Source organism: Dermacentor albipictus, unplaced genomic scaffold, assembly GCF_038994185.2.
Source record: "Dermacentor albipictus isolate Rhodes 1998 colony unplaced genomic scaffold, USDA_Dalb.pri_finalv2 scaffold_28, whole genome shotgun sequence".
Classification (NCBI taxonomy): domain Eukaryota; kingdom Metazoa; phylum Arthropoda; class Arachnida; order Ixodida; family Ixodidae; genus Dermacentor; species Dermacentor albipictus.
The window spans coordinates 1,625,226-1,641,512 of record NW_027225582.1 but is presented as its reverse complement, the minus strand read 5'-3'; the positions used below and the strand labels follow the sequence as shown (position 1 = coordinate 1,641,512).

Sequence of the window (16,287 nt, the reverse complement as noted above, 5' to 3'; positions counted from 1 at the left end):
ATTGCTAACGCGCTTCTGACTGGTGTTGTAAGTCGCGAGCCACGTTTTTCGTCGCGAAATATGTGTCCAGCCGCCAAGTTCTGCAACACCAAGTCAGAACTTAGCCGTTTTTGTAACCCACGTTGCGTGGTATACGCGCCGCGTTCAACGAATTTCAATTTTTATCATAATGTGGTCTTAGTTTTATGTACCCTAGCTTCGTGTAGAAACGTTTTCTAGGCTAGATTTCCCGATTTCACTCATGTGATTAATGGCTCTATTACTTTTTTTGGTGATCATTTTGTACCATGCTGTGCCAAAATTGATGATTTACTTGGCTTCTATTTTCCTGTTTGAAGTACTACATTCAACCACTGTGGTCACGGTTTGGGTCTTCTGAAAAAATTACAAGTGATTTAGTTGAAGTATGGGTTTACTCTCTTCAACTGCTAAAAAATACAATGTGTAAACATATTTTTATTTACCTTGAATTTAACTCTTTCATATAATTAATACCTGGTTGACTCTAGGTGCAGTTTTTGACGCCTTAGAGATTCTCAAGCACTGATCTATCACTTTTGCTTCACTTAATAATTGCTTTAGTGTCCCTTTAACAAGTCTTGTAACTGAAATAACTCGCCTTTTGCATGTGTCTCATCCCGTGTGCTGCAGGGCACTGCCCTCAGCCTTGTTCTTCAACTCCTTAATAATGAATTGCCACATCATATTGCTATCAAAATATGTCCTAACATAGTTGGCTGCATGCCGTACCTTGAGGCTCCATTGGTCAGATTACTTTTAACATTGAGTTCACATACTCTCCATGTATCTGACACTGGGCAAATGAGCTCTAGCTTCTGTTGTACTGTCGCATGATGATGCACTAGTGAAGTCGGATTGTGCACGTGTCTTGAGTACTCCCGTTCTTTCAAGGAAAGTGGGTTCGTCATATCATCTTATGTGCAAGTTTGAAGATAATTGTGTTTGTTCTGCAGATTTACCCCATTGCTGCCATTACTTATGAAAGTGTGATGATATTGAGATAAATAACGACAGCTGACGCCTGTGGGATTTCATATTATGATTACAGAATACATTTTCTGTCATCACTGCTAATGAATTATTCTTGGCTTTCCTGTTGGGCACAAGCTTGCCAAAATAAAGCTTTATTTTCATTTGTTGATTTTTTTTCTGCCATCTGGAGCGCTCCAGCCAGTGCGTGACAGTACCTTAAAAAATTCCTTGCTACAAGGCATGCCTGAATATGGTCTCCTGCACGCTATTGACTTGTCTTGGTGTAAACAAATCAAAGTGCGAAAAATAGATAACTTGCATATGTCCTGCACTTATTTCATGTAGCTATCAAAAAACTAACTTGCTGGCCTCGCGCCCACTTGTCTAATCTGTGAGTGCTTGTAAGCTGTAAACATTAATGCAATCATATTAGCTGGACTGCATGTACACAGAACTAAGACATGCACATATGCCGATACTCACTTCCTTACAAATCTAAATAAAGAAAACTAACCCCACCTTAGATTTAGGTAAGACTATCCTACTGAATGCCTTACCTAAATGGTAATATTACTCCAGTTTAGCTCCATACTTACAGTTTGCAGAAGGAACAATTGCCAGATCTAAGAACATTAATATTTTCACCTTTTAGCCATGTGTATTCATTGTCACCTTTTATTTTATGTTTTCAAGTAAATATATAAACAATAAAAGTAGTGAGGATCATAAGCGCAGACACTGTAACTTCAGCCAAGCGCATCAGTAAGTCTAGATGAATCCACACTGACATGGAAAAAAATGCTCAGATTCTTGTTTAGAAAGGGCAACAGATCTTTGAGATAGTGATTGGTAAGTTTGGCAAAAATAGAAGTATGATGGATGGCGGCTTAGTTGGCTTACATATTTCATGTGAAATGTTTTGAGTATAATTCATGGTATGTTTACTAAGAGGTGGTTCATGATCATTAGTCTCATTTGCTTGTTCAAGCTGGAATGTGATGTCCATTGTCAGTACTCATTATAAGAACTTCACTAAATGATCAGAGCAAATGTTGTGTGTCAATATCGAAGGACGCAGATTGTTGTTAAAGAGAAACAAGAAAGAATAGTAGGCTGCCAATGAAAACAATTTAATCTTTAAATGTGTCAACAGCAGTTGCAAAACAACTTGGCACATTTGCGCTGCAAAAACGTAACAGACAGTACAACAAAGAACAAAAGGTGAAAAGTGAAGTTACAGAGGAGAGGCGGCAAAGAAAATAAAGAGCTGTACAATGCCAAAAGGATATGGTACAGAACGAAGATAGCATTTTGTTCAGCTCATCTTACGTCTCTTCCATGGTTACCTTTTTCATGCAGTGCACCGTCTACCTCTATTATGCATTTCTGTTGCATCAAGGCATGTCTTGATGTTGCATCATGGCGTGTATTGGTGCTGGTCGCGTATCTAATCAACACAGGACTAGCGCTACAAAAAAAATTAAAATGGCGTGCTTCATGATCAAATCATGGTTTTGGCATTTAAAACCCAGAATTAAATATTTAAAAAATTCACACTCTATTCACACTAGGTTGAGAACGACACAAACAGAGCTAGAAATGTTCCTGTGACCAAAGTAACAAAACTTACGAAGAGCGCCAGTGTAACACTGCCAATCACAATTTACTGAGGTGTGAGCAACCGAGGGCCACCATGCGGCATCAATGTTTGAAGCACAACTTATGCGCAAGGCTGGCAACTTGCAAGCTTTACGGATGCTATTTATACAATGCTTTGGGCTGTACCTTACTGCTACCAATCAAGAAGCCCTGCCTGATAAACAGAAGCTAGCCCTACAACTAACTATAACCACAGCACTGGTGGTTTTTACACACAAAATGAAGGAGTAGAGGACAGCTGAAGTGCAAGCAGGATCGCCAATGCAGAGCACGAGACAGTGCTCGACCTGAACCAGTGCTCATCGCTACGGACCTTTCTGCATTCATGGCCCATGTTCAGTAAACATCTTTTTACTTGCAAACCTAGATATTGTAAGCACTATTAACATACTTCGTCGTTTTAATTTGTACATAGCCATCATCATCTTCCCTGTTCTGCTTCTTCACGCATGAGCTGGGGCATTTCCTTTTTGGAATAAAAAGCGCTTGACAGCCTGGTTAGTCTGTCTTACAATATTAGTGCTAGATTTCAATACAAATAGCAATATCATCCTTGAAAAGTCGCTTGAAGCAATGGCACGATGAAGGCAACAGAACTAGAGGTGGACTCTTGGTAATGTGCGGATGCTGCATGAAGTATTTAAACCACCTCAAGAAGGGACAGACAATTGATATAGGGTTCAGGAGCAGCTGGCTATGCAATTTCATAAAAATAACAAACTGCAAAAGGAAAGGGGCACGTTAGCATTAGTAACCACTGCAATCAGACTTTGTGAGCTACAATTACTGCTTAAAAATCATCCTAGTGCAGGCCGAAAATGGGCATTTTCGATGACAGATGATGTGTGTTCAACGTATTCACTGTCCTTAAGCATGCTGAGACATATTTAGTGGGTCAACTGTGAGGTCTCCATAAAGTTTGAGTTCCTAATGGCATTTGGCCCCAGGTACATCATCCTGCACACTTTGGCTGAGCACATGTCCACGTTTTGTTTTCCTTTTTCCAGCTGTTCTTGGTCGGCCGGCAGGAATGCGTCCCGAACCTCTCGGTAGGCCAGGTCGGCGCCTTGCCAAGCTTGTTGGTTGTACCTTAATTTTTTTACCATGCCTGATAGCCCTTCCCATGGCCTTTTGCCTCAACATGTATGCAAACACAGCGCTGCTGGTGTTCAACTTTAACAGGTCTTCTGTTATGGACTTGATAACAGCAGCATACTGAGGAATGCATTCACCAAGTCCATGGGCGCGCTGGTATGCTTCATTGAATGCAGCACACTCTTTTTTGTGGTCCTGCAAAAAGTCACGTAAATGAACATGTTTAAATCTTGAAAGTCCTTTAAGCCAACAAATGTTTTTTGCTTTGAAGTGATGTTTGCTAAAGCCAACGCACTTACATATGTGTTAAAAGAAAAAGCCAAAGAAGAGAACAGGGACGCAGACGGATGAAGCCATCAAAAATACACTCCTTTGATAAGTTGTTCAAGTCACGTTCTAGTTTGTGGACATCTTAACAGAGTACATATTCTAGAAATCTACAAGCTATAGATAGAGATTGTATATTAGCCATTAAAAAAAAGGCTATATTAAGCACCCAAAAAAATGCACCTAAAGGTGTATTTTAGGTGCTGTAGAGGCCACAATATGCACAAGCTGTTTGCACACAGTAATTTTTTTGGCATGTGCGAATAGTAGATTTTGAGCTAGCAAATATTGATTTTGGATGAACATTTTCTCAATCGAATATTGAATAGCTGTTGTGTAGAGAATTCACTGCAAACTTGAATGAATGAATTAGTGAACTTTTTTAATTTATCAGGGTGAAACAGGGGCTTATGGAATGTAACTACTGAATATTGTACTAATTGTTCTGTGGAAGAATGAGATCAAACTTTGGTACTGTAGGACTTGTTAAATAAATCTAAAAAACTATAAAGAGGTTAATTGATAGTAAAGCATGGTGCAACTGCCTCTGTGAATGCAGTAAGTTAATGAGAAGAAACAAAAGTAAAACAGTGCATGCATTAACAATTAGACTACAGCTATGACTAGAAGTATAAAGGGGATGGTGCCATAACAGTGCTTTCACCTTAATTAGACATCTCAATTACACTTAATAGACATCTTGGTGCTCATACTGACACTGTAGCCAGCGCCTGCATACACGTAAGCGAATGCATTCTAGGTTCTGTTACAGTGCCTCTTGCATTCCTGGTATGCTTCACTGCATGGTATATATGCTTCAGGGGCGTAGCCAGGGGGGGGGCTTATGGGGCTTCAGCCCCCCCCGAAATTTTTTCGTGCTGTCCATGCACCGCCGACCAAAGCGACCCCCGGCGCCGGAAATCACTCTGGATTTTGTCTAGAATGTCTTTTTGACGCTCGAAAAGACATTTAACCACGAAGATTGCAAACTCGGGCTGGATTCAACGCCCATACACCGGGAGTCACATAACGCCAAGCAGTGCCATCCGAGCACAAAGTTTCGAGGGCACTTTGATGGTGAGCGGGCTCGCCGCGGCATCTCACTGAGGCCACGGAATCTGTGGAGCGCATGGATATCAATAGCGAAACTTTATGGGTATAAATCTCATAAGCTCTTGATGTGAAAGGTGCATTGACATTTCCAAAGTTGTGCTTTAGATTTTCAATTGCGGAACTTTGTGGGTTTAATGTTGTTATAAACATTTGACGCCAAATGTCTATTGACTTTTCTAAAGTCTTACATCGTAACATACAACGAGACAAGCCAAATCAACACACTAGCAGAGGAGTTGACAAACAGGCAGCGAGGTCCAATGAGACGAAGCGTTGGGGTGGTTCATTTGTGCCGTCATGTCACATAAAAAAATATAAACATTTTTTTTAACCTACGCCAGAACATCCATGTCAAGACACTCAAGCCAGCCAAAGTAAATACGTTCTTATTTACTTTTTCTACTTTGACTTTTATTCGCGAGGACACATTGAGCCTCTTCGATTTTTTTTTTTGTTCTCGCTACCCTAACCGCGGGCTGCCAGAGCCAACCAGAGCGCATACGTTTTTCTCGTATGGCCCCGACCACCGTGCGGTACACTTTGGTGCGCGTTCGGTTTTCTCTGGCCGAGTGGATTTTCACCGGACAGAGTTTTGGACGTTTTCTGGCTAGCAGACGAGAGAAAAAAAGCAATGGTCGCTCCTCGCCATCACTGTGGGGACTCGAAGGATTGCACCGCATTCCTTGAGCGGAACCTTTCCGGAAACTCTTCTTTCGCCGCTGTAGGATACTGAGCAGTATGCGTATGGTTCTCAGTGGACCAAGCGTCTCATGTTTTCTTCGGTATTCCTTCCGTAGCCCCATTAGGTGCCCGAAGTAGGCATTAGATTCTGGCCAAGATACTTTCCTATGCGTTTCTTTTTCCTTTCGGTGCCTCCGCCTCACAGAAAAAAAATACATTGTTGCGGCGCAGCGAATTGTCGCATGGTGAAAGTTCGATTTTGATACTTCTTTTGCGGAAAGTAATGGGCGACGGGACGCTTCAGTTGCCGGATACGTTTATTATATTATTGCGAAAGCAATTATATGGACACTCCAGGCGCATTCCTGCCATCGCCCTCATGTTTCGTATAAAGTCCAAGGGTGGTAACATCGTGACCACGCGCTGCATGCTGTATGTGCGAGTGAAAGCGTAGGAGGGGAGGTGTAATGGGTGAGCCGGCGATGGTGGCTCAGTCTTGTGTGCGCAAATGAGAAAAGCGGGGAGCAAGCGCGCCGCCTTCCGTCGCGCGCAATACATCGGGGGGAGTGGATGGAATGGGGGCGGAATCTAGGATTCTGTGAATCTATGATTGTGCAACATGTTTATTTGCCTTGTTTGACGCATTATATACAGTTACTTCTTTATTACAGTATTATATACGCATTATACAGTTATTACAGTTATACAGTTATTAGATGCATTAAATACAGTTAACTTATACAGTTACATACATAGACTCATTGGAGACTTATACGTATACTTAAATATCTTGTTGCGAGGTTTTCTGTATACATGCAGTGAACTTTGTTTCCAGTGACACTTTTTTGTCCTTTATCAAGCAGTATTTTCGCATTTGCATATCCCATTGTATCTTTGCATTTCTAATGTACGAGGGCGAGTCAAATGAAAGTGAGCCTACCCTAACCGCGCAATAATGGTTCGGTTCATTATCTGCGAGGCATGCGCGTAGGAGAACGGCATGTCTCATTTACAAAAGTGTCACGCAGGTGTGAAGATAAATGTTCTTTAATGCTCTCATACACTGGGTTGAATATGGTTGCGTCACATAATGGACACTTCAAAAGTTGAACAACTCGGTGTCGCGAAGTTTTTGACAGCTGAAGGTGTTTCCAAAACAGAAATTAATCACCATATGACTGCCGTGTACGTTGAACACTGCATTTCATTGACCACTGTGAATCGTTAGAGCAAACGGTTCAAAGGACGTTGCAAAGGCATTCCAAGACTGGGCCAAAACCATCGTGCAATCACCCCCCACACAATTTCAAAGGTTCATGAGCTGCTGAAACAGGAACGGAGGATAAGCATCGATGAACTGGCAGACCGTCCGAACATCAGTCACGGTTCGGTTCACGCCATAATTCATGAGCTTCTCGGCTATCGGCTCTTTGGTGCGCAATGGATCCCCAAGATTTTTATCTATCGCGAGAAGACGAAGAAGTTTCGCACTGCCTTGACTCATCTGATCGGGTATCACAATGAGCATGGCGACTTCTTGTTTGCAACTGTGACCGGGGACGAACCTTGGTGCCACTACTACGAGCCTGAAACACGACGGCAAAGCTTACAGCGGAAACATTCGAATTTACCACCCCCAAAGAACGTAAAGGCCATCATTTCCGCTGGAAAGGTGTTGTTGACTTTTTTTTTGATCGACAGGGTCCATTTCTGATAGAATTTGCTAAATCTTGAGAGGCTATCAATTGTTTCCGATATTGTGAAACGCCAGAACGGCAGCGTGTCGCAATCAAGAACGAACAACGTGGAAAATTGACGAATGGGGTCATCTTGCTCCACGAAAATGCCTGTCCCCACGTCGCTTATGTGGTTAATACAAAACTGGCAAAGTTCAAGTGGGAAACGCTGCAACATCCGCCATACAGCTCAGACCTGTCACCTTGCGACTTCTACATTTCGGGGCAACCGAAAAAACAGCTCAAGGGAACCAGATACAGACTTTCTGAAGCAGCAACCCAAGGAGTTTTATAAGACGGGAATCACGCAACTCGTTAGTCAACAGGACAAATGTCTAAATTATCATGAAGACTACTTTTAAATAAAGTACCCCGTTGTTGGCTCATTCATTTGACTTGCCCTCATATATCTTGCAGAACTCCTGCTTTTTATACGTGCTCTCTGTCGCGACTATAACTTCGGTGCAATTACTCACGATACACGACAAGGGACAGCTACTCCTGCGTAATACAATGGAACAAACGACAGTGTCATTGAGATTTTTCACTGGCCATTGCATATATACAAGAATGTAAGCACGGTTCTTGAATGACAAAGTTTCATTAAGATATTTGTCCTCAACTTGTTCAGTTCATTGCCTTTTAATTTTTCATATCAGCGGCATGCACAGCTTTCCTGGTTTCGAACTGATATAGTTCTAAAGTTCGTGTGATATTTTCTTTACTTAATAAATAGACAAAAAACATGGAAGCATTGACGTCAGTTACGTTGGGCACAATTTTTGGCACATACGAGTATATTATTTTATGAAAAAAATACATATTTTACTTGTATTTACAGAGCGTAGCTTTCAAGAATTCGTTTGCAGCATCTTTGGCAATGACAATGCAGTTATTATTCATGTATTTGATCCCTCGATAAATTGTTTAAGAGGAAGCTTTAGCTCGGGCCCAATCCGATGCGGCCTATTCAAATACTTGTAAAACGCAGAAACGCTTTTCTGAGATAATCCTGCTAATCGCTTTTATTGAAATTGGTTGCATTTGAGAGAGAAAGTTAAATCCTAGTGTCTGTTGGAAACAGAACTTCAATTTAGGGCCTGAATTTTGTTTAAAATATTTTGGAAAATTCGAAAGTTTGAAAAAATAGGAGCACGGCGTTTACAAACTAATAGCTATGCATGAAGAACAGATATTGTGGTTCTGTAAACGGCATTTATTATAACAGTCAAAGCGGACAAGTTTGCTGTGTCAATTTGTATCTTACGTTAATTGGTTACGTTGTGTACAAGGGTTCTGCAAAAGCCGTATTTCCACAAAACTAAAGTTTTTTGAGATTCATGTTTAACATATTTATTTTGTCCGCTGTAGATGTACTATTAGATGCAATTCACAGAATTGTGATACCATTTTTCATTGTTGAGTCACGGAGTTTTAAACTTGATAGTTTCGTTTCCCGAAAATTTTCAATTTTGGCCAATTTTTAATAAATAATTGACCTCCTAAATGAAAAAATTCGAAGCCAGTAGTCACTAGAATTATGGCGTTTTTCACTGGTCGATTCGGAGCAGGATTTCTTGCTCCGCGGCAACGAATCCGAATTTCACTGGTCGATCTGGAGCGGGTTCGCGCGTTCCACTGGTCGTTTCGGATCAACTCGCTCCGCGCCGGATCGCTCTCACTTGCTGCGCCGCCGAGACGCGGATTCGGGCGGAAATAGCTCGCGTCACTTCCGTCTTCAAGCGAAATCGTTACCTGGTTGGTACGCACAACATTGTGTTGCTTCGCAAAATGGCTGCGTTCGGTGCTGCTGCAGCGCTCGCGTTACAGTGGCTATTCTAGCCACTGTACTCGCGTTTAGCGATGAGAGCGCGGACGACAGCGATTACGAAGTGACGCAGGTGCTGTACGAAGCCTTCTATGCACGTTGTCCATGCGCAATCCTTGCGGGCGCGACATGGAAATGACGGACTATGCGACTGCCACGGTCAAATTACACACGGGGAACGGCGAGTTTGGTTGCCGTGGAAACATACAGAACGGAAGTAGGGCATGGATTTCGGAACCGGTTCGTGCGACGTGTACGCAGACTTCCTGTGTGATCCGCCGCGGAGCGTTTTTGCGCTCCGCTGGCCGATTCGGATTTGTGAAACCCGAGCGCTCGCTCGAGGATTTGGGCGGCCGCTCCAGATCGACCAGTGAAAAACGCCATTAAACTTTTTCTTTTAAATGCCACAAACCTCCTCAAATTTGCTGAAGTGGTTGCAGGGAGAAACGTGCAGCTACACACACACACACACATATATATATATATATATATATATATATATATATATATATTGGGCCAGTGGCGTAGCCCCCCCCCGAACAAATTTTCTGGCTACGCCACTGATATGCTTCACTGCATGACACACTAGTATTGCGACGAAGCGGAATCAAAAAGACCGTATATTACTATTACACTTTGAAAAACTATTTTTGTTGTGAATATATAATTGCACAATATTCAAAACTACTAGTAAAGTTATGTCTCATATCTACCTTAAAGTACAAAAGCCTTCACTTAGGGGAGGAACAGTATTGTGCAACCCTTCATAGTCTATACACTTGGTTGGATTTGTGACAGGCTACCACATGGACTAATAGAATGTTGCAGCAAACCTGTCATTTCATACAGTTCCTGATGCAATGAGCAGGTAATGGAGATATAAGGGCTACACTTCTTACAATGCATCAAGTGCCACTTGCTTGCACAGAAATTGAGATGCTAAAATTCCAATTGGCATCTATCGGCATGTAGATTAGAAAATTGATAACTCACAGGCACCATCAAATTTGTGCTAAATTTCTTCATAACCCATAAATTCTAATCTTCTGCCTTTGATTTGAAGAAATGGAGATATAAGTCAGTGTCTGCTCCTGAATGACAGCTTAGTGATATTCTTCAAAAGTTGTAGGTATTTTACTGCATGCCAAAATTATGGTAACGTTTTTTGTTAAAAAAGAAAGCCACATGAGCTTATCACTGTTCCCCCTCCTAATCATTTAAAGTGAATGCCTTCCTTTGGACGCGTTACCCATTATTGATGTTTGGGCACCAACTGGTAATGGAAGCCGAGTGGCACTGGCTAGGTTAAGTAAGCTAAAAGGTGGAAGAGTTGTATGTAGCCCTAATTGGATATCTTAAAAAGTTATTCACATTTCTAGATATACTTAGCACACTATAAGAGCTGTATAATGCTAGACCTAAGCATTTAGGCAGAAGCTTTTTGGTGGCAATGAAGTTTGAAAAGGAGATAAGGGTCATGCATTGGTTGACAAAAGGAACAACTGTAGTGTATAGGAAAAAAAATTTACTCATCCCACTGCTGTAGAAAGCAGAGAGAACAGCTAGTAAAATCAAAGTACCTAACTTTCAAATCAATACTAAGAAGAATTAGTGGATGTAGACAAGTCGTGTAATGCATAGTGCTATAAATGCTGGTGTAATTGTGTGATGGACGCATCTTTTCTATGTTGATAGTGTTGAATCAAACCTGTTCAGAATTGAGCTCGTCACATTTTATAAAGGAAAATGCTATCAAAACCTCGTACCAGATGTATTCGGCCCAAGTCAGCCATCTCTCCTTGCACCTCTGGCGCTGTGGAGATTGTCTGCGTCTCCTGCCCTACGTCTTTGTGCGAAGTCGATGGTCCTGCTTCGCACACAGATGAGGGTGCCAAGGTGAGGGCATGTGCAGTCAAAGGCATGAAAAAGCCTGCTGCTGGACAACGCTTTCCGAGGGCAAGCTGGCCAAGCTCTGTGCGGTCTCCAACTGTCAGCTCCGGGCTGTTCGGGAAAGCACCACCAAAGGCTTGTTGCACAGCAGCCTGGTGCTTACAGAAAGCACCCTGGTTCCCTGCCCTGCAGCTGCATAGCCCAATGTCCGCCCATACCTCATATGTCCCAGTTCCAGAAGAATTCGGAACATGGTAGCAATTTTGTTCTACTTCTAGAATTGATTAATTGATTTTGGGGGGGGGGGGGGGGGGATTCCGGCATTTTTTGCAGAAGATGCTCATAGCCAATTCGGTGGGTAGGTTCCCGATTGTGTGCGTGGCGCAGCAGCCGTGTTTCGAAATATTTCTCCCAATTACTAATCACAAATTCAATTAAAGCTACTGCATTGTAGGCTTTTGTTCTGTTTAGGATGATGTCCTTTAGAATACGGACAGAAGCCTCCAAATAGTTGTGTTTTGGCCTCTTGTTAGCACACCAGTACGATACAAGAGCACCCACTCACATTGGCGCAAAAGAAACGTGTTCACTCTCTGAACATAGGGCATATGAGGCAAGGACTGAAGCTCTGCAATGGCTGTCTTTAGTTCGTGCTCCTCCTTTGCATAGAGAATCTGAAACACCAGTTCAAGCATGCATTTTTTTATTAGCATTTTGTTTTCAGCATATCTCGTTATCTGCTATTTCCATTTCTCTGTTAAAGCAGAGTTTTGCAGCCATTGAAAAGTATAACTTTTCCAGAAAAGATTTCCACATGGAAAGTGTACAGTATCATGATATATTCCTTTTTTTTCATTTCATTGCACGTGTCAGTGATAGCAGTAACTTTGCTTTCCGTATGACTTCTCTTCAGCTACATATTTTTTTTTTACTTTACAATAACTTGTATGCTGTGTTCCTGTTCTTCTGTTACTGTTAAAAAAGATTGCCAAATTTCATGCTAATTCGACACTACATGCACAGGCCTTTGGGAAAAGGCAGTAGAAGGTGCTGTGTTTTATTGGTTATAACTTATCAAAAAATATATTTAAGTGGTGATAATGTCACTTGAAAAATAAATTATTACAAGATAGTGGAAATTCAATATCCAATTCTTAGTGTAGGTTCTGTGCCTATCAGCATGGGTCATGTGGGCTCACTGCTTAGTCCCTCCAAGCGTGCTCTTTTTCTGCCTTTTAATGGGAATCACATTTCTAATAAATAGTAGTTTTTCTAGTGATGTGTGTTTGTGAGTGCATGTGTGTGACATTCTTTTCTGTACTATGCGTTCTGGTTCATGCTAGCCAAAGAAAAGTCATGGCCAAAATTTCCTGGTTGCTCTTATTAATCTCAATTGAAAGCTGTTCAGTTGAAAGTGCTTAGAGATAGCACTGCATGTGCGGAAGCATGAAAATAATTTTTGCACCTTTTCTGCTCTAATTATGAATAAATTACTTGGTGTGGAGAGACAGGATTGCTGCATTGTTTTGGTATTTAATTTGTATAAAGTATGCAGCAAACAAGAAAAATTAAAATATATAAAAGGGTATGAACACACTAATAAGGCTGTTGAGTTTAGAGTGACACAAGAGGCCTTCGCTGGAATTGGGATATTTGTTTTTGAAATAATTTACGTTCTTACCTCAGACAGAGCTCCCATGAATGAGGAAATTATGTGAATGTGAGAAACGTGACAGAGCAGTACAAGTATGACAAATTTGGATTAGCATGCTGGGTGGCATGAGGGTCCTCCCGTAGTCTGTTTTTGGTTGACTGTACATTATGGTGAAACAATGCCAACAGGACATGTCTTGTCCTGTCCCGTTTTTCACATGTCCCGTCATCTGCACTGCTTCGCCATAATGCTGTGCTGATTCTGTTTTGATATTATGCTATGGCTCTACATTGTAATTGGAGTGAGAGAGTGAACAAGGTAGTGCACATTGCCTCTGAGATGATGCACGCAATTAAGTCAGCTCACTTATTCCTGCAGTAAGAAAGGGATGTAACCTATTCTTCCTTTTTTTTTCACAGGCAAGTTGGATTGTGAGGTACATGAATGGCGTGTTACTTTTGACAAGTTTAGTTGCAAACAACTGCAATAAAGAAGCGCTAATAGATTGACCCCCAGCCACAAAATATTGCATGGCATGAAACCACATGGCAAAATAGGCTTCTGCACCTTATAGCGGTGCACACTTGTTATCGACACTAATATTTCTGCATGTGCATCCTTCCACAACTGCAAACGTGACTATTTGGTGCTTTTGCTATGTGTGCTCGCACTATGTCAGTTTGAGTGGGAGATGTCACTTATCTGTTTGTATTCTTGCAAGTTGGGTGGCTTAAGGAGTAAAACGAAGTTTGCGCTGTTCACGGGGTTTACACTCCATCACTAATGTGGCAGCGCATATCATGTGTGTTCGGTAACAAGTGCGCAGCGGTTCTTCTTTCTTAATTTCACTTCTTTGTTGCCAAGCTCCACTTGTTCTTATTTTTGTCTGTGTATGTGTGTTTTCACATCTTTGAACATGCTAGAGTATTCGCAGTGGAAAAGAAAGACTTACCAAATCTTGTTGCAGTTTGCAAACACACTGTGCATACACATTGTTTAATACTACTGCCTAGTCGCGTGACCCATCATAAGACTTGGTGTTCCATTGGCCCATGGTGCATTTCTGTGCATCATTCGTTTGTCTAATGCTACACGGCATAGCACTTCACAATGTGCAAAGTACTACACACATTTCAAGGTGCATGTCACTTGAAGCAGGAATCCATGTTACATAGGCATCGTAGGGCAGCTGTTGGATAAAAGTTCTGTCCCCAAAATTTTGGTAATGTGAACAGTTCTCAGAAGTTCCGATAATTGTCTCATTGTTTGCTGTAGCTGCATAATGTTCAGTGTGCCATATTTAATAAACCATGTTCAATGAGGAAACTAAGGCCTCCTGACATCCAAGCATTCCGAGCCAATGTACACCTACCAGTCTAAGATAAAATTGGAGCACAAAAAATATTTAAGCTGACCAAAACAATTTGACTTCATAGATACATAACTTCAGTAGTTCATAGTTTCATGCCAGAGGTTTTGATGACACTGCATCAAGTCTTCTTAAATATCTTAAATTTCTTGCTACTGAAAGGGCCCCTGAAACAGTTTGGAGAAATATTGTAGACGCATAGGGTTCAGCTACAGTAGATTATTCACATCACAATTCGTAGGAAGCGCCGCATGTTAAGATAGCTAGGGACGAGTACAAGTTACCCTCCTCCATAGTGATGCATTTTCCCCTCAACTTGTTCACCGAGTGATCGGGGCTAAGCTCCGCTTTCACTGGCTCTGCGTCATGATGACAGGTCATGTCATCTACTTCCATTTGTCTAGGAGCGAGCGCTCAAAGCCTCTCCAACCTCTCCGCCAGCTGCTTGGCAGTCGATCCCACGGTGTGAGCGAGAGCTAGCGAAGCAGCGTGCGCTGCGAGCATTCTGTCGCAGCGCTGAACGTGTCTGGTATTTCGGTAACCGCAAGCGAGCTGAGCGTTTCAAAGGATGGGTGGAGGCATAAACTCAAGCTAATGAAAAAGCTTTGGCATAGATGTGAGTGGCCTGATTGGTCTGCATGGTCCAGCCACCTGGTGGTACAGAGCTTAACCACCCGAAGAGCTAATATTGCTCTAACCAAGTGTAAGACGTTTTAAAAATTTACAAAAACTATGTGTCCACGATTATGCTCCTGAAAAAAATTTACACCAGCATCAAAGTATAATAGACTTCGCTACAGCTACTGTCCTTGGTTGAGCTTTTGCAACCAGGTGGCTTCACCGTGCAGACTATTCACATTTGCACTTATGCTCATCCTGTAAAACGGCACAGTCAAATGGCCTGGTCTAGTCTGCTTGCGCTTGCATTTACCCAAATAATGGACATGCGAAACACTATTGTGGTAATAATTCTCAGGTGTAAAGTGACGGCCACAAACGCACAAAATGGCATCGATCAGATAGCAACAGTCTATGCGCTGTAGCCACTCCGCTTGTCTGCTTCCTTGCATAGGGACACAAGGTTGCAGTTAGACGTATTGCCAGTTGCTAGGTTTGCGGCCCACAACGTGACAAGGGTGAACCATGGTGCTTGTGAAAGTAAAGATCGAGATCAACACTGACTGTGGGGCTCTTGTTTACACGGAACACGTAACAAAAGCAAACACTTGCTTTGTGCCACAAGTGCTTAAGTGTAGTGAGAAATTGTCCTGGTGCATTCTCGTTGTGTTACTTTCTTTTTATAGAAAAAAATTAATAACATTCCAATTATTACGAACATTTGTTCACCATAAAGTTAGAAAAATTATAGATGATGCGCTCAAGGTAGCCTATGGGATAACTCACCATACTGCCATCATTAGGAAAACTTGCGTCAAATAGTCGGGTGGCTGAAAATTCAGCCGAGTGACATGGTGTGATTGGTAGCAATGTACGTTTTTAAAACCTTATAATAAAGTACAGGCTTTACGCGGAGCACTTAGATATGTCAATTAACGATCAGAAAGATCTACCCTAACAACTCAGTACGTTTGCACAAAATCGTCAAAATCATTTCAGGGTTTTTTACTAGTATCTAAGTATACGCAACAAAAGTATTAATTATCTGAAACATTGCTCTACCTTCTGGAAAGCTGCCATGAGCTGATGTCTTTCTGCTTTCCCTATGCTGTTCTGTGCTGATTTGAGCCAGATTCCGGCTCAGTTTTGCTAAACGGTGGTAAACATTTGTACCACACACCACTGCTACCCGCACGCTGGATGTGATAGCCATTTGCTATCGCCACCGCAGGAAAAAAGCTGGGCGCAACGAGATGATTAAGGTAGGCTCCCACCATATCTGTGCAGAAGCAGTTTAGTCTTTTAAAAAGCGCGGAACGCGAAA

At 41.9% G+C, this 16,287-nt stretch overlaps 1 protein-coding gene across 3 annotated transcripts in view; it reads left to right on the top strand.

Moving 5' to 3' along the window:
* Positions 1-16,287, top strand: part of LOC139046685 (uncharacterized) — a 32,958-nt gene that overhangs the window by 434 nt on the left and 16,237 nt on the right. For all 3 annotated transcript variants that reach the window (XM_070529687.1, XM_070529686.1, XM_070529685.1), the window contains exon 2: positions 3,660-3,734. In XM_070529687.1, coding sequence (XP_070385788.1) covers positions 3,660-3,734 — 75 coding nt within the window. The remainder of the gene's footprint in view (positions 1-3,659; positions 3,735-16,287) is intronic.